Source organism: Aspergillus sydowii (genome assembly GCF_001890705.1).
Source record: "Aspergillus sydowii CBS 593.65 unplaced genomic scaffold ASPSYscaffold_1, whole genome shotgun sequence".
Taxonomy (NCBI): Eukaryota; Fungi; Ascomycota; class Eurotiomycetes; order Eurotiales; family Aspergillaceae; genus Aspergillus; species Aspergillus sydowii.
In genome coordinates this window covers 2,950,929-2,968,860 of record NW_024467859.1, presented here as the reverse complement: position 1 = coordinate 2,968,860, position 17,932 = coordinate 2,950,929, and the positions used below count along the sequence as shown (strand labels likewise).

The following is a 17,932-nucleotide window of genomic DNA, read 5'->3' as shown; positions in this document are numbered from 1 at the left end:
CATCTAAACAGGACCGGGCCAACCAAGCCAATAATCAATCCTGTCCCTAAACGAAACCGCGGATTCCTCGTGCTCGTGGTCATCTGTTCCCGACTCCATTCCAACATCCTCCTTAAGCTGTTCTTCTTCATTGCCCACAGATTCCTTCTCTTCCACAGCCACGTTGACGTTTGTATATCCGTTTAACACATTCAAAATTTCCGGGCCAGTGGTAGATGATACTTGGTCATTGGAGTTTATCTGATCTTTCTCGCACAGTTTCTCCGACGGAGTCCACTCTACGTGACCTGTTTGTCCCGGGGTTTGAAGAGGAGCTTGGGTTAGCGGAGATAAAGTCTGTCCGAGATTACCAGAATACGCACGCACGCCAAAAGCAACCCGTAGAAAAGCAAGGCAAAATACACCGACCAAAGCTTGTTTCAAGAGGCTGATCGGGTTCTGGTTGTAACATGCAAGCCGCGGCTGAACTACCCGTTCAATATGGGATAGAAATGACTGCTCTGCCTTTTGCTGAAAGGGCGTATTTTCCGGCTCACCGTTTTCTCTTTCGGACACTATCTCGATGTGCTCATAGCTTTGAGTGAATTCGCTATCACTGTCACATTCGATTTCTGTAGTCTCGGCTCCAGAGCACAGATATGATGGATCGTTTAACACCTCCAGTAACGAATACCGCAAGGATTCTTGCCGACGCTCATGAGACTTATATGATATTGGGTATATGCGTGGAACCCAATATGCTGCTCTTTGTCCGGGAAACTCCATTTTCCATTTCACATATAAAGTGTTCATGCTCGTAGGTGAGCAGGTAACCTGGATACGTGAGACTCCCATTGGGGCGTTTTCGTTGGCCTCGATAAGGATCTTCTTCATCGCGTGTTTCTGAGAAGTCACGTCACATTCGAAGCAGCCATTTGGGCCTCCGTCCACATAAAGGAAGATGGTACACCTATTGCTCCAAAAACAGCGGTTGTATAGCGCTATGAAGCACACTGCATGGCACCTCATCTGAATGACCGACTTGTCACTTCCGTCACTGGCCGTCGACGTTTTGACTATAGTGTGGGACACGATCTCTTGGTTCACGGTGAAGTCAGCAATATTGCCACAGTATTCCCTGTCACATCGGCGAAGGGGGAGCACAAGACTTCCCGAGTTGGCAAACTCGGCAACGAGACAATTTTCCACAAACGTTGCTCTGTTAACATTCGTAGTCCGGATCTCTAGACCGTGGTCATCGGGCATAAGGAACAGGAGGACTCCAATCCTACCGGGTCCCGTCTTCGGAATCCCAGGAATTTCAAAATCGTTCCATCCATTATTATTCTGAAGCGTTAAATAGATTGCTATAGTCATGCTGACCTTGAATGTTGATGGGCGTACTCTTTTGGGATTTTTGAGGAACACGAGTCCATCGGTTTCTTCCACCTCTGGCCGATCGGATGGCCTTGGCCGTTCACCACGACAGTCGGTCTCTCTCAAGTTCCTTGGTAAGTAACATGACTTCGCCTCGTCATTGATACCGTTGAATTCTATGGTCCTCTCCTCGGGTTCCATTTCTAGGTCCCTAGATGTGACAGACGACAATGGCCGGCCATCAAGGCTTTCTGTCTCAGTCGTCCCGTCACTGGGTAGTCGAAAGCGGACCCGAGCTACCCTGGTCGGCTTTATTTGAGTAGTGCCAGACGCTGTCGCAGAGCTTTCAGAAACATCCTCTGTGAGATAGGACCCTACCGCGGTGTCAACGAGTACCGCTGACACCGGAGTATCTGAATAGCCCCCTGAACTCGATATAGGGATGAGGCTGGGCGTTTGAGCTTGCTTGGCTTTGAAAGCGGACTGTCCAAACACTCCCACACTTTGAGTGGTTGACGCTCCGCCAGGTAATCTCGACGGACTCCCGGGGTTAATGTTTTCATTTGGTACAATTAGACTGGGTATTTTGGTTGGCCCTAATTTCCTTGGGCTTCTAGGGCATGCGAAGTCTCTGCGGTTAACGGACTTTGAATTCGACTTTGCTGTGTTTTGATCTCCAGTTGGCGCAACCGGATTCAATTGGCGAGCCTTGCGGTTTGTCACATCCTCTAATGATCCACCACGTTCACAATCACCATCAGATCCAGAATCGGGCAAATCGGCGTCAGTAGCGCTCCTCTTTCGCGATCTAATCAGCCTCTCTTTCTTTGACTCGGGGGAGCACGGGGTTCTTATGGACGATGCTGAGGATACAGGGCTGGCCAGTGCGGGTTCAGTGATGTGAGCTTTCAAATTGGAGTGACTGCCTTCGCTAGCCGCTGGTGTCTCTTCGTTCTCCTGTAACGTCGGTCGATCGTCAGGCATACGGATATCACCAAACATATTATCATTGCCAGGCTTCGACCTAGAGTCACGGCTGCGGTTGTGCGCAAGAGGGGAGAAACCGAATAAGGGGCTTCGGGGGGTGCCAAACTCCTCGTTATCCGTGTGGTTTTCCGTCTCTGAAACGCGTTCCAGAAAACTTTCATGAAGGAATATTCCCGGACTTCGCACGTTTAGCAGTTGTAGTTGCGTATTGGGGACACATTTGACCTATTGGATCCAAACCACTTGTGAGCATAACATGCGGAAAGGCGCGGGGATCAGTCGGCAATTACCTCGAGAGAAATCTTGACATTCACGAATTCATCGTACTCTCCACTCCATGTGCAACGAATCTCCAGATCACCGTACTCGGGCTCTGGGGCAGAGACGGAACTGCGATTCCTCTGGTACGTGGTCATGGTATGCCGTTGTATGGATGCTCTGATGAAGGGTGGAAGGCTTGTTTAAAGGCAGGAGAAAACCGACAAAATGGAAAGAGAATCAGATGGAAAAGGTGCAGTCTTCTTTTTTGAGGAGATGGGGAAAAGAGCAATGGAAGATGAGAACCATTGGTGTTAATCTCTCAAAATGGAAGGAACAATCAACACTGAGGCACTGGCAACATCACCCCAACAATCACTTCAGCACCACCCGACCGCACCTCTACACAGCGCACAGGAGACTCAGGCCTTGATTATTCAATTAATGAGCCTCTCCACTTCAAATCGCATCATAGTCAGCAGGAAAACCAGTCCATTGCTTGTCTAACAGCAACTCGCACCGATAAGGATATGTACAAGGAATCGAAGCATTACCTTTTCCCATAGAACCCACAGTAAAACAGACGCAAACCATATAGTAGAAACAGCCATCCAGTTCTGTTGATTGTACGGTTACCCTTTTGATTACCGCTGGCGCCGTGTATCCCCGTAAAAAACACATCTGATACCGTAGAAGAAATAAACCCATGACGCCCATCCAGCAGTCTATGGAAATCGCAAGAAAAATAACAACGTAGAGACCAGCTGGTCGCTTAAGCAATAAAAAGATAATGTGTAGAAAAGAAAAATAGTAGATCAACCTCAAACTTTGGACCCTCACCGAGGAGTTCCGTTTGCGGAACCTGGGTGTTCGAACCCGGTGTGGCCTGGCGCGACGCCATATCGATCAGCTTCGCTCCCTGCAAGTGGTTGTGAAGGGAGTATTGGCGTTGCTTGCGGTGACTGCTCAAAATAACCTCGTGCTGCTGTGCCGTTCGTGCCTTGGGGATAATTGCGGCTCTGTTGCAAGGGTGGAAGCACTGCAGAACTAGCTGAGTACTGCGGCCGGGGATAACCCTGTTGCATCATCGCTCGAGCCGAATCTGGAGTCTGTTCAAAAATATAGGACCAGTCAGCGCCTTCCACCACAAGAGCGGTCAGAGAAAAGTTCGTACAGGTGTACCGGGCTGGTTCACCATCCCCAGCGACTGCATTGTGGCCTGTTGACTCGAACGACTTTGGGCGGCAGGATCTTGCATCTGGGGCACCTGGGTAGACGGCGGGATCCCATACGACATCTGAGCGGGAGTAAGTACATTGCTGCAACTGGTGCTAGCCCCAGAGTTGTCCTCTCTATTCGGGCTGGGTATATTTATGAACAAATGATTCAGGAATCTCGGGTTAACGAACCGCGTAGTCGGGAACTCCAGGGTGTCCTGATGGGTATCCCATCATGGGGTTTGGATAACCCCCTGATTGCCCATACAAGGCCGCCGTCTGCGGGTATGCCTCCATCTGGCGCATGCGTCCATCCGTATCATACATGCCTCTGCCATAATCGACAGATGTTCTCTGACGCTTTACAGGCGCATAGTAAGGGTATTCTCTACTTGCGGTCTGGTAAGTGGGCGCCGGGTATGTGCTTCCAGGAATCTGCATGGATGAACGTTCCGTAGGAGAACGCGGAGGGAGAGCTTGAGGGAACTCTTCTGGCCGTGGTGCTGATCTCTTTCTGTGGAAATTTGTCAGCTCCAAACTGCGACCTATGGAATTCTAGCCAACTGCCACTTCTTTACTCACATTAGTGTCCTGGGTTCCTTTCGAATCCGAAGTTTCACCCCCTGATCCGCAAAGGACCTGGAAAGAAAGGTTGATTCAGCCATCCCCGGGAAACTTTTCGGCGGCGAGACTTCGCTTCTGTCAGCACCAAGAGCAAGCGGGCGTGATCTTGTTTTAGGTAACTCACCAGTGAACCGATCTGAGAGGACGGACTTCAAACACACAACTTCCGTCCTGACCACCGCAAAATCCACTGTTAGCTCATAGCTCCCTCTTTTGTTCCCAGCCAAGAACCGGCCGAACTGCAGGTAGACTTACTTTCGCATCTCGAAGAGTGTGAATTTTAGCCGAAATTCTCCTTCGATCTTAATAGACAGATCGCCCCATACAAAGAAACCACCATCTGGAACGTAAGTCAGCCCAGTAATCTCCTCCTACCACGGGGGATGATAGGTCCTTTACCTGTGTTGTCTACATCCTTCAGCCGATGTAACGACGAAACCAAAGTTCCAGTCAACGCAGTAGACGGCGAAATGGGAGAAGGGGGATCATCTTGAGCATCGTAGAGACTGCAGCACATAAAAAAATAAGGACTCTGCAGATAATGTCTAGCAGCAAAATTCGGTTAGCAAAATAAGGAATTGCCAACAGCAAGCGGACGGGACCCTGCCACTTACTGAGCTAGATAAGTCCCTTCTTCCCTCACCCTAATTTGCACAATCGGCGGTGGATCAACCGGCTTGCGCTCTGTTCCAGACGTTAATATTAGCTCTCGGGTGCCCGTTTGGATGCGCAAAACGAGCTCCAGAACGACCTCACATACCTTTCTCTTTCCCGCCGGCCACACGCGCCCGACTAGGGTGCTGGCGGACGATCAAGTCGAAGTCATCACTGCAAAACGCTCAGGTCAGCACTCGCAAGCTCGCGAATTTCGATAGAGAGCTGAGACGGACTCAACTCCCCAGATTGAAGCTGGAGACGCACCTCTGAGAAGGGCGGGGAAGGGAGGGATCAGGATAATTCGCCGCACTCATCAAGGCGAGCTCTGTGATAGAAGACTGGCGAAAGAGCCAAAGGATCCGAACAACGGGATATCCGTCAAGAAGAGAACCGTGAACCAGAAGAGAGTTGAACCGGGGCACCCTTCGGAGAGGTAGGTAGTAGGAAGAGAAGAAAGAGAGTTGGCGCAGAATCACAGAAGAGTGGGAGAGTAAGAAATGAATCGAATCGCTGGGACCCAGAAGAATAGCTCAGTCGTTTAGCTCTCGGAAATGATACTGTAGTGGGGAGGGGAATTTGGAGGGGAGAATTAAAGATGGCACAACGGTAGTATGATTGACGGACCAAGGCCAGCCCAGGCGGAACTCAACTGCTACAGTGGAGCAAGAGATAAAAATTGCGAGGAGCCGAATTGCAACGTCCGGAACGAAGGAGCGTTGCGAGGGTTCGATGCGAGGGTCAAGATAAGCAGCTGGCGTACCGCAAGCGGTGGTTGATGGTGTCGTCAGGACGCAAGCGGCAGTCGCGGTGGCAGTGGCAGTTGCAGCACTGACAACCAGAGTCCCGAGTCACCACTGCTCCGGTTCCAGACAAACTTAAACCGACGGAGTGAATTTCGTTTTCACCACCAAATTTAAAAGTTCAGCTTCGAGGTGCTCGCGCTTCTCGTAGTCGCCCTGGCTTTGATTTTCTTGTTCTTCCCTTTTTCGGCTTCCGTCTGGCTTAATTTTCTTCCCCCTCGTGATTAAGTAACTTTTGTTCTTTGTTTCTCTGCTTAGGGACCTTTTTTTCCCAGGCTCCCTCGAAGCTTGCGATTTTCTTCCGCGGCCAGAGTGAAGATTCAAAATTCGCCAACTGGAGGTTCCCCGACCGTGTATCCAATCGCAATGCAATTCCGGCGTCGGGAAAAAGGCTAGAAATGAGGCAAGGAACCACACTTCCAGTGTCGGGCAAGAGTTTCAAAACTCTAAGCAGTTCATAGGCAGACGAGCAGGCAAGTGGCGGAACACACGGCCACGCGGTGACAAGACAGTAGCTGAATGATGGGTCTGAAGTCGCCTCCGGATCTCTCTGGCGCACAGAACAAAAACCCACGGTTAATAAAAAGTCATAATAATAATAATCGAATAATCGAATAATAGGCACACAATAACAATAATAATGACGGTGGTGCAAAAAGGTTTCCGGCGCTCGGATTTTACTAAGATCAGACGACAGCCAGGCAAATAATGCTCAGGTGGAGCTGTACCAGAATTATAGCACACGAGGTAGCTGGTGGACAGACTCGACAGCGAACAGAACCAAACTTTCGCCCGTTAAATGATGCTGTCTTGCTGCCAGCTCCGTCAAGCCGACCACGGTTGAGCACGCGAGCTAAGGTGAATATCAAGTCTGACGATCCGACACGAACCACTGAACCAGCAGAACGATGCGCACATCGGCAGGTCCCAGAAGATCAGGAGGGGGTGCCAGGAAAATTAAGTCAGATTTCAGTTCGGCGACCTGCGCAAGCCTGAAAGTCTACCTTGCTTAGCCAGATCGCCTGACGACCGATCGAGCTAAGCACGAAATCCACTGCGTTTGCGGGCAAACCACAACTCGCTTCCCCAACCACACCCCAGCCCACAGACGTAACGGCTGGCCAGTGTAGATGGAGCCGGCTATGCAGGTGATCAGACCCGTAACTGCAGGGTCGCTAGCCCTCCCCCGTGACTCCGGATCAATGGGGTGGTTTTGGGTGCCTGAACCTGGCATTCCAGTCAGCCATTATCTCTTAGTTCATGCCCAGTAGTACGAATAGCAGTGCATAGTGAAGGGCCCCAGACGCTGGTTCGGTACTTACCTAAACCCTGGGTGCTTCATACGTTAGCGGCGGCGCAGTCGTGGATATATTCTTGTCTTCGAGCCAAACTATCGCCTCCTTGCTCAACAATCGCCTGGACACATGAAGAATAATTAACAATCCATTCAATGACATAACAAGGCGGTAGTACTGGACTTCTTGTCCAAATCTGGGAAAACACGAACCTTCTTAGCCTATCCCAGTCTGTTCGGCGCCCTAGGCAAAGAATAAGTGACCAGGTGCGGGGAGCACGGGGCTCAAAACGCCAGCCACCAAGCAACCCGCTGAAACCTTATAATATTCCTATGCCAGTCACGTTCTTCTCCTTTTTGCGATCCAGTTCTCAGCGCTTCTAAAAGAGCCAGGTTCCTCAAGCGCGCCGCGAGCTCCTCGAGTTCGGGAGTATCCAAGATCGTGATCGCACCCTCCTCCTATGCGCTTCCTCATCAAACGAAACTCCTTCCTCCGTCGGAAATCCGTGGCGAATAGCCTCTTCCAGCTTCGAACAATGATAGCTCTTTGATCATGGATGGCACGAACACCCACACTGCCGTCGAGTTGTGGAAGCTGTCATCCGCAATGGATCCGTAGCGAAGAAGCCGGTCACCAAACGACGCAAAGAGGTTCCAAGTAAGATTCAGGAAGAATATAAAGCGAGAATGGTAATGTAATTAATGAGGAAAGATATTCGAAAACAGCGCGAGGAGAAAAGATGGGGAGAAGGGGAAAAATTGAGGGAGCGGGACTGCTTTCAACGTGCAGTTGCGCAAGTCAGGGCTGAGCTCCCTGCGTTCGAGGAATCTAGCGCGGTGGATGCATCACATCGCCTACGCCTTAACACGCAGGTCGCAGAGATCTGCTGTCCGTCCAGGAAAAGAACTGATCCATTGAGGTGACTGATTAGACCTGCGCACCTCAAGCCGGTTTGAACCGTCAGCACCGATCGGTCAATTCGATTGATGCGGTAGTGAGAGGAGACAAGGATGTACAGACTTTTTGGGGGGTGGGATCCTCGGCCATGTATGTCGAGGGGCAGCGACTTGCTCACTGGTCGAGGAGGGAGCACAGTCAATGAGAGCTAACGAACCTTTCTTGGATGGACTACGCCGCCTGAGTGCCATCCATAGCCCAAGCGATTTTTGGTTTGTGATCGGTGGTTACCGGTCACACTGGGGAGAGTGCGGCTGAGGATTACACAGTTCCTTCCAGTTTGCATTTTGAACCTGCGCACTGAGTTGAGATGCGCAGGCGGGATCTCTCACGCATACAGAGTACAAACGGATCTTGGGTTCAGGACCCGACCTAGGTTGCAGCTGCATCTAGCCGCAGAAGAAGGCTTTCAACAGTCTCCCTTCTCTGCGATCACCCTGGTCAACCTTTGAGTCCAGAAACCTGCCTCACGATGGATGCTCATGCCGCTCAACGCTGCTCTATCAAAAGGCAAACATCATTGCAAATCTTACCCATGGCCGGCACGTATTGTCGTGGGTTGAGGCTAACACGGACCTCGAGTAGATGGACGAACACTAAGCCGGAGATGTTATGATGGCCACGCAAGGGGAGAATGGACCAATGAAACTCGATTGTTAAGGGTCTGGGTCACTTCCTGCAGATGGTGCGAACCCCCGGTTTACCCCTCCTTGACCTGGAAGCCCTCGCTCTCCCCTCGAGAGAACGAAGGAGCATAATAGGACCGAAGACAGGAGCGGGGGCCAGAGTTGATCAGTTGGAGCCGACAGGAAGATGTTGGGTTCCTGATTATGAGTAATTAGTTGCTGCCAGAGCCGCCAGAATATCCGAGGAAGCCCGATCGATGCATTTGAAAACAAGGGAATGACTGCTTCAAAATCTGGCTCCGTTCTGCATGGTTCGCAAGGCGCAATTGTGACATGCAAGTCGATGGTGGCAGTCGAACATACTTTCGGCGCCGAATACGAGTTATACCACGTTCTGGTGGAGTAGTCGCATGAAATTCCAGGGACAACACACAAGAAAAAGAAACGAAAAGAAAGAAAAAAGGACAGGATTCTGAGAGAGCCATTTGTTGATCGACAGCCGCCAGCGTGGTTCAAAAGGAGAACACCGCGCAGCCCACGCTCCTGTCAGAACCAAGCTAATTTGCGCCAGACCGACAGCTGTCGCTTGTGTGGGTTCGCCAGAAGAATCAATTTCAAAACCTCACTCAACGGGCATCGGCCGCCCCGATACAACGGCAGAGCTAGTAACTAGAGATCTTTCAGGAAAGCCGGGCCCGAGGGAGAGGAAGTAGTGAATACAAAAGTTACGAAGTCCAGTATTATGGCCAGAAAGCCCTTGTCCCATAACTTTCAACCAGCCGATTGAAGAAGATACGAACGATACGAAGGAAGACTCGCGGGAGCAGCTGAATGTGTGTGCGGGTCGAAGAGATGTGCGATGAATTGTTTGCGGGACTAGCGGTTGCCTTTCTCCTCTTCTCATCAACCGACGAGCAAAACTTCTCCTGGATCTCCCCTGACTTCATTCATCTCGACAAGTGACAAGTTCCGACGCTCAGACGTAGTTGATCTGCCGCGAATCTCCATCTGAACCAGAGTTCCGAAGGCGCTTATTTTACGCTCCCGTTATGCTTATTCGGATTCTCGGGATCGTTCCAAACTTCCCTCCTTCTGCCTTCAAGCTAACTGTACCGTCTGTTTGCTAGCACTAGCAAGCTAGTCAACATCTTCGCAAACAATAACTCCAGCATTTCCCGGTAAAAAGAAACAATTCTTCTTCACAGATCAGATACGGAATTCGACTGCCCTTTATTATGACGGATTGCAAACACATCACGAATGAATGCTGTGAGTTCTTCATTGAGAATAGCCCTTTTCTACCAAACGGTATGGTCGGCATATACCCATCTGGGTAATATCTTAATCAGGCCCCAGTTGGTGGCTTTTTGGCCTTGGAATGGAAGCCCAGGTACATTCCTCCTGACGTCGTCTTTTCCGCCATACACCAATCACCCGGACAGGGCATACATGAAATCCCAGCCCCCGCGTTATGCAAAATCGCACCGTGGACACCAATCCAAACCTCCAAATATTCCCTCTCAACATCTGGTTTCATTCTCTCCTTTATGTGAGCAGAACCCCCATTCGTCGTTCCGCTACAGATCGCCATCCAGACTATGCGAGTTCTCGATGAGCACGAAGCAGGGCGACCCGATAGGTCGGATTGGGGCTTTGGGGGGCAGAATCAGCTGCATGCTTCTTTTGAGTGCATTCCTGGATTTCACTGCTGCGGCGAGTTTGAGTTTTGGGCTTGGGCAACTGGACTTTGGGCGCTTGCATCTGCATGCGCTCGTACAAAGGCCTGCCATGGATATAAAATGATAGGTCAATTCCCTCGCCGGATAAAATACCCTGGTACAGACGATGGCTCCGCCATTTAATTGGCGTCGCTGAGCAGGTCTGGGGCGCGCTAATAGGACGTGTTCGAACTTGTTTCTCGTTGATGTTCTTTGACTGACTCGAGATAACGTGAGACAGATATAGGTCATAACTCACTAACTTAACTAGTTAACTTCGTCTCGACTCCGCTGACAAATAATCGAAAATGGCATGTTCGACACTCACTGCACTATCAATCTACTACCCAGGACCCTAGCATACTGATGCTTCTTTGAAAATAACGAATAATAAATGCGATGGATAACTTCTAGATGCAAGAAAATTTGCCGGTCAATTATCGCCCAAGAAGAGATGAATATATACAACAGACGCTCTGAAACAATAATAGTACACCAAATGAAAATAGTAATACACAGTCAAACTCCGCCGTCGATCATCGAGTGGTCTGTTTCCGCGGTACAGGGCTAACTCCAAGCGGAACACGGAGGAAGGTCTCCATAAGCAACGCCGCAGCGACGCTCACATTAAGACTGTCGACTCGAGCAGGATCCGACGCGGCTCCGATGCCAGGGATGATCCTAGCGCCGGGAATGCTGACAATAGAATCGGCTTGCGATCTGATATGGTTGCTTAGCCCAGAGCCTTCGTTGCCCATCATGATGACGCTGGGCGAGTGGCCAATGGGGTTCCCAGCTGCAGGTTCGCCCTCGCCGGCTGCCACTGGGTTGCTATCATAGAGCGAAGTAGGATCCAGGTAGGTAGCGTCCGAGCTCAGAGCATCCGCAGCATAGAATCGCCAGCCATTGGCTTTGGAGCGCTGAATAAACTCTACCTCGTTCTTGACCTCGAGGAGAGTCATGTTCTCAGCAGCGCCGGCGGAGGCCTTGATAGTTATTGGGGACAGAGGCGCCGAGTTTCGACCGGCGAAGACAATGGCATCAACCCCGAGGTAGTAGGCGGAGCGAATGATAGCGCCCAAGTTTCCTGGATCGACTACACCATCGAGTAATAGGACGACTGGCTGTCTCCCATATTGTTGGGCAGCCGAAAAATTGATTGTTATGCGGTCATTCGTACCATTGACAATCGCTTCTTCTCGGGTTTGTGGTGCAAGTTCCACTCGGAATTGGGCCTCTTCGAGTTCAACGGATTTGAGCGCTTGGACAGGCGTTCGGGGAAGGGGTGACGCCTCCAGAATACAGCCGTTATGGGGTCTCCCTGCGCTCATTTTATCGAGTAATCGGTCCCATTCGGCAAACGCCAACTTAACTTTGACATTCTTTGACAGAGCAAGCTTCCGCAATACTACTTTGGTATCATTTAGCTCCTCCTCTTCGGCGGCCTGGTACAAATAGAGCTTGTACAGTTGCCGCTGGCTACAGCGCAAAGTAGCTTCAACAGCCGTGGTTCCATAAATGAATTCGGAGGCGGGCGTAGTGTATGGGATCGTGTCAGGGACTTTGACATGTTCTTTCACTCGTTCAGGTCTCTTCTCTGTAGCCTTATGGCGCGCTGTGAGTTTATCTTGGCGCGAGCGTTCCTTACGTGGAGAGGGGGTTGATGAGCTATGTTGCGACGATTGGCGAGTGTTGTTCGCGGCATGGGCTTCCTGGTGGTCGCGCGGCTTCAGAGCACTTTTAAACCGTTGGTGTTCAAGGGGCAAAGCACGAAAGTTGCCTGTTCGAATGAATTCGTCTTCATCAAACTCCTGCGCTGGAGGCCCAGGGGACCCTTCCTTCCTCATCCATCCATTCTGGCCTGTATGGTGCCTGCTTCGCGCGTCTGTAGTTAAATCGTAGTTTTGCGAATGACGCCTGGGTGCAGTTGCGGAATTATTTTCGGTACGAAATCTTCGCGGAGCCCGATCTCTCTGGTATTCGCGAGGCAATCCCTGAAAGCCTCCCTTTCGATTGAGTGCGTCGCTCTGGAATTCCGGTCCTGAAAATCCGTCACGGTCTTCTTTATCTCTTCGATTATCCCGCCGTCTAAATGACGATCTCTCATCACGAGAACGATCACGGTTGTCGTCAAAGAGGTTACGAGGATCCTCTACACTCTGTGATCTGCGAATCCCGCGGCCGATGGCAGAATTGAGTGAGGCATATCTGAGAGAGTTTCGCGAAGTCCCGGCTGGTGGTACTCGATGCCCGATTGGGAATGCCTTCAGCGGAAATCTAAGAGACATCATGGCCTCTCTATTTTCTCCAGGAGCTCGTGAAGGTTTGGGGCCTTCAAAACGCCCATATTTTCCCTTTATCGCTGATAAGATAAGGCGCATTATTGTTTATCCGTAGCCTCGGAAATCGCGTTCGGACGCGGATCATCCAACAATTAATTCATTGCGCGGGACTGATGGATCGAGGGATTGAGGAGCAAGCCGGGGTCAACACAAACTTCACTCCTGCTGGGATCGTCACTCTTTATTTTTCTCACCTCATTATTTTGCGCTTTTTTTTTCCAATTCCCGCTGCTAGCTCTCACTTTCTCCACTCTGCTTCAATTCCGCACCGCGGACGATAACAAGCATATATTTCAAATGCGAAGATGGAGAGCTTCGGTTTCTCTTCAATAACCCAAAACTGGCGGAATACGCTCGGTTTTGACTCGAAACGAGAGACGGATTCTAATCAGTCGGATGGGTCCAGGATGACTGCTGTTGAAATCCCCATTCTCTCTAACCTTGAGGAATATGAGTGGCTTCCAGGGCATTTCAACGTCCGATATATCATTGAAGAGGCATCGTCAGAAGCAAGCTTTGAGCCATCGTATCGCGTCAAATTAGGAAGTGGGGAAACTCAAGTTGTATGTATTTCATTGATTCATCCTATTCCAGCTCAGAACTCACGACCATCTTCGTACTTAGATAACCTCCTCCACCCTTCAAACGTTTGAAAACGGCGCAGGCGCCATTTCAAGTTATCAGAATTCGCGTGTCCCCTATCGTGCGCCTACCAGCGAGTTGGAAGCGGAGCCAGAGACCGAAGAAGATGAAGAGGACGAAGTCGAAGTGGAAAGCTCTGCTTCCGAGTCTCATTTGAATGGGACCAGGCAATCACGGCGCGTAAAAAAAACAAAATTCACAGAGTTCTTCAGTGCCATTGGCAGCGATGACGAAAAAGCGACCAAATCGGATTCTAGCGAGGATATCCTTGTCGTGTCTAGGTCAAGGCGAACTGGGTTACGGAAACGCCCACAATACCGAACCAACCTGGATAGCGAAGACTCGGATTCTAGCGTACGCAAGGGTACGAGGGCTTCTACTCGACACCGGAAAACACTGAGGCGGAATCTTCGTGAGATGTATGAAGATGACATATCAGAATATGAAGCTGTGCTTTCCAAACACCAAAAATACGTAGGCGCAAAAGAGAAGTTCGAGAAGATCCCGTCGGGCGATCCATTTCGATCCCGCCATCGAAATACCTGCGAAGTCTGCTCGATCAGTGGAGATCATCCCGACAAAGGGCCTCTTGTTTTTTGCCAGGGTTGTACCGATGCTTACCATCAGGTTTGCTTAGGGCCGCGAACTGCGCGAGAGCACCTTGTTACCAAGGTTGCAAGCGATAAATTCATTCTTCAATGCCGTCGCTGTCTGGGCTCCGCTCACACGAAAGATCCCAAATTCCCCCATCAGGGATATTGTACTGGGTGCAATAAAGGAGGGAAGATGTCGAAGCCTCTCAGACAGCGCTTGACATCCAAACAAGAACAACAATTGCGCCAGGAGAACGGTGGTGAGGATCCAATTACAACAGTTGGGTCGTACCTTGTCAATAACCCCGAGAATTTGCTATTCAGGTGCCGTGCATGCCACAGATGTTTCCACTTCGATCATCTCCTTCCCGGTTCCGACGCATCCTCATGGCGATGTAATGATTGCATCTCATTGCCCGGGGAAGTCAATGCCATGGTCGCATGGCGACCGATGAGTACTGCCACCAAGAAGCCTCCCAAGACCTCTGAATTGGAAAAGGAATATCTCATAAAATGGAAGGAGAAATCTTACGCTCATTGTACATGGATGCCCGGAAGCTGGGTCTGGGGTTATATCAACCCGGTGATGCGACGTGCTTTCTTGAAATCGGATAAAAGTCAGCTCCCACGAATGACCACCAAGGAGGCAATTCCAGATGAGTATCTGCGAGTTGATATTGTTTTTGACGTCAAGTGTGCCGATGATGATCTGCACGTGTACGGAGACGATTACGAAGCTGATCTAGGGTGTGTGGACAATGTCTCTAAGGCTTATGTCAAGTTTAAAGGATTGTCGTACGAGGATGCAGTCTGGGAAGTCCCTCCGGAGCACAGCGATTCTGAAAGCTGGGAAGACTTCAGTTCTGCGTACGCAGATTGGGCCAAGAAGCCCTACATCGGCACACCAAACCAAAACTCATTACGGAAACACCTTGCAAGTGTCAGAAAACAAAAATTCAAACAAAAGGATGCCCAGCCGAAGATCATGACCGGCGGTGAGGTCATGGATTACCAACAAGATGGTTTGAATTGGCTTTATTATAAGTGGTTCCAACAGCAAAATGCCATCCTTGCCGATGAGATGGGTCTCGGCAAGACTATCCAAGTAATAGGTTTGCTAGCAACCTTGATCCAAGATCATAAGTGCTGGCCCTTTCTCATCGTTGTGCCCAATTCGACTTGCCCGAATTGGCGAAAAGAGTTCAAGACCTGGGTGCCATCAATACGTGCAGTCACTTACTACGGGTCATCGTTCGCGCGCAAGCTAGCACAAGAGCATGAAATGTTCATTAGAGGTGAACCTGACCTCAAATGCCATGTTGTTATAACGTCCTATGAAACAATGGTGGATGATTCTTCTCGAAGAGTGTTGTCAAGAATCCCCTGGGCCGGGCTTATTGTCGACGAAGGGCAGCGACTTAAAAGCGACAAGAGCCAGATTTACGAAGGACTATCAAAAATGAGCTTTCCTTTCAAAGTCCTGATGACTGGTACTCCTTTGCAGAATAACACAAAGGAGCTATTCAACCTCCTTCAATTTTGTGATCAAACTAAAAATGCAGAAGAACTGGAGGAGAAATATGGGACGTTATCGAAGGAAAATATCCCAGAGCTTCACAGTCTAATCAAGCCATTCTTTTTGCGCCGGACAAAGGCTCAAGTTTTGACCTTTCTTCCCCCGATTGCTCAAATCATCGTTCCAGCTACGATGTCTGTTCTACAGAAGAAACTTTACAAGTCCATTCTTGCAAAAAATCCACAGCTGATCAAGGCAATCTTCCAAAGAAACGATGAGACGGACCAGCCGCTCAAGCAGAACGAACGGCACAATCTGAACAACATTTTGATGCAACTAAGAAAGTGCCTATGCCACCCTTTCATATACAGCAAAGCAATTGAAGAGCGGACCGATGATCCCGACATTGCCCACCGGAATTTAGTGGATGCTGCCGGGAAACTTCAACTGTTAGAGCTAATGTTGCCGAAACTCCAAGCACGGGGCCATCGAGTCCTGATTTTCAGCCAATTCCTTGAAAATATCGACGTCATGGAGGACTTTCTCGATGGATTAGGTCTTCCGCATCGGCGTCTTGATGGAGGAATGACTTCGCTAGAAAAACAGAAGATGATTGATGATTATAACGCTCCGAATTCGCCGTACTTCGCTTTTCTTCTGTCAACCAGATCGGGTGGTGTGGGTATCAACCTTGCTACTGCAGATACCGTTATTATCATGGACCCTGATTTCAACCCACATCAAGACATGCAAGCTTTGTCTCGTGCTCACCGTATAGGGCAGAAGAACAAGGTCTTGGTCTTCCAGCTGATGGTTCGGGGAAGCGCCGAGGAAAAAATCATGCAAATCGGGAAGAAGAAGATGGTGCTTGATCACGTTCTCATTGACAGAATGACCGCTGGAGAAGACGATGGACAAGACCTTGAATCTATTCTCCGCCATGGGGCAAGGGTGTTATTCGATGATGATGACTCTGGGGACATTATTTACACATCCGAGTCTGTTGACAGGCTTCTTGATCGCAGCCAGGCAGAGCAAGCCAATACACCAGATGAGAAAGCCCCTGGTTCCGCGTTTGGCTTTGCTCGCGTTTGGGCGAACGATGGTCAAAGTCTTGATGACCAACTTCGGGTTACGGAAGAAGATCCAAACACAAACAGTCAAACCTGGGAGAAGATTCTGCAGGAACGCGAACTGGCCGCTGCCGAGGAAGCGAGAAAGAAAGCAGAAATCCTTGGCCGTGGTAAACGTAAAAGGACGACCGTTGACTACACTACAACCGAAGCCGATCCTTCACCGGCGAAGCCACGTGCAAGCCGTGGTGCTGAAAGTGATGCTGATTTCAATGGGGACGAGGCTGCGGTGGAATCGGACTACAGCATGAATGACGCGGATGAAGCGCTCAGCGATCTTGAGGGTAGGCCTGCCAAAAAGCCCAAAGGTAATTGTCCTTCCCAATTGAATGGAGCCCAGAAGCCCAACCCTATTTTCACAGTTCGCTCGTTCCAGCGTGTTGTGCCACCACCCGAGCCGCCAACTCCCACCAGCATAGGAATGGGCGGTCATATGGATCAGAATGGGGGGACTTGTTTTGTTTGCGGTCGCTTCCATCCCATTGGATCTTGCCCATTGAAAGTGGCAGGGGTTGAACACTGTGGGCTCTGCGGGCTCGCACATTTCGGTCATGCTCGCACCTGTCCGCACTTGAGATCCGACATACAGGTTACAAGGATGCTAGAAGCGTTGAAACAGAGTACCGAAGACCGGAACCTAGTAGAGCTGGCCAAAAAGTATTGCAGGGGCATCAAAGGCGATCTCGCTCAGCGCAAAAGAAGAGTGTCCGGTAAGGCTGTAGATAGCCCCGCGGACCCTACCACAGCTACTGCGGCTCCTACACAAGCCGCCGCAGTTCAAGGAGTCGGCATTTCTCCTCGACAACTGACCATAGACCTCACTGGGCGTCCTACGAATGGGTATGTAAACGGGCAGCATGTCCCGCCGGGCCCAGGGAACCATCACACAGATGATGTTGCGATGTATAGTGCCTTGAGCAACTACCTATCGCAGAGGAAGCAGTGATTATTTTTCGTACTGCCTTTACATGCAAACTCAGATGGGTGGCGTTTTTGCAGCGAATATTGGGTGCATCGGTCGTTATTGTACGTATAGAATACTAACTAATATCACGAAGTAAATGACGAAGAAAAATTGAATTTAAAAGGAAGTTTCGATCGAAGGCTTTTAGTTTCGGAACATGACCCGCTGTGGGTAGCAGATATATATCTTCAGGCTCGGGAGAACATTCGAACGCCACGAAAACTAGTCGCCCATCCATCTGGGTCAA

At 50.1% G+C, this 17,932-nt stretch overlaps 5 protein-coding genes across 5 annotated transcripts; 2 read left to right on the top strand and 3 right to left on the bottom strand.

The window, feature by feature from the left end:
* Nucleotides 1–3: 3 nt before the first annotated feature.
* Nucleotides 4–2,759, bottom strand: ASPSYDRAFT_26393 (uncharacterized protein; the record flags this gene model as incomplete). The annotated part of the gene is made up of 2 exons (XM_040844276.1): nt 4–2,568; nt 2,634–2,759. The coding sequence occupies 2 exons, from the start codon at nt 2,757–2,759 to the stop codon at nt 4–6; spliced, it is 2,691 nt and encodes an 896-aa protein (XP_040708197.1).
* A 678-nt stretch (nt 2,760–3,437) lies between these two features.
* vosA lies at nt 3,438–5,413 on the bottom strand (the record flags this gene model as incomplete). The annotated part of the gene is made up of 10 exons (XM_040841119.1): nt 3,438–3,710; nt 3,776–3,898; nt 4,011–4,332; nt 4,401–4,509; nt 4,567–4,613; nt 4,698–4,782; nt 4,842–4,987; nt 5,057–5,126; nt 5,203–5,270; nt 5,364–5,413. 10 exons carry the CDS (start codon nt 5,411–5,413, stop codon nt 3,438–3,440), a joined length of 1,293 nt encoding a protein of 430 aa, XP_040708196.1.
* A 5,618-nt stretch (nt 5,414–11,031) lies between these two features.
* ASPSYDRAFT_138642 (TrmH family RNA methyltransferase) lies at nt 11,032–12,783 on the bottom strand (the record flags this gene model as incomplete). The annotated part of the gene is made up of 2 exons (XM_040840860.1): nt 11,032–12,367; nt 12,593–12,783. The coding sequence occupies 2 exons, from the start codon at nt 12,781–12,783 to the stop codon at nt 11,032–11,034; spliced, it is 1,527 nt and encodes a 508-aa protein (XP_040708195.1).
* A 226-nt stretch (nt 12,784–13,009) lies between these two features.
* Nucleotides 13,010–13,693, top strand: ASPSYDRAFT_306746 (uncharacterized protein). The gene has a single exon (XM_040844801.1). It carries the CDS (start codon nt 13,143–13,145, stop codon nt 13,488–13,490), a length of 348 nt encoding a protein of 115 aa, XP_040708194.1. The 5' UTR covers nt 13,010–13,142; the 3' UTR covers nt 13,491–13,693.
* A 703-nt stretch (nt 13,694–14,396) lies between these two features.
* ASPSYDRAFT_39114 (uncharacterized protein) lies at nt 14,397–17,825 on the top strand. Its single transcript, XM_040845833.1, has one exon. The coding sequence runs from the start codon at nt 14,506–14,508 to the stop codon at nt 17,665–17,667; it is 3,162 nt and encodes a 1,053-aa protein (XP_040708193.1). The 5' UTR covers nt 14,397–14,505; the 3' UTR covers nt 17,668–17,825.
* Nucleotides 17,826–17,932: the final 107 nt, after the last annotated feature.

Bases quoted from the DNA above. Each gene is read 5' to 3' on its own strand.
- ASPSYDRAFT_306746 (XM_040844801.1), top strand. From the start codon at position 13,143: ATGGAGAGCTTCGGTTTCTCTTCAATAACCCAAAACTGGCGGAATACG.
- ASPSYDRAFT_39114 (XM_040845833.1), top strand. From the start codon at position 14,506: ATGGTCGCATGGCGACCGATGAGTACTGCCACCAAGAAGCCTCCCAAG.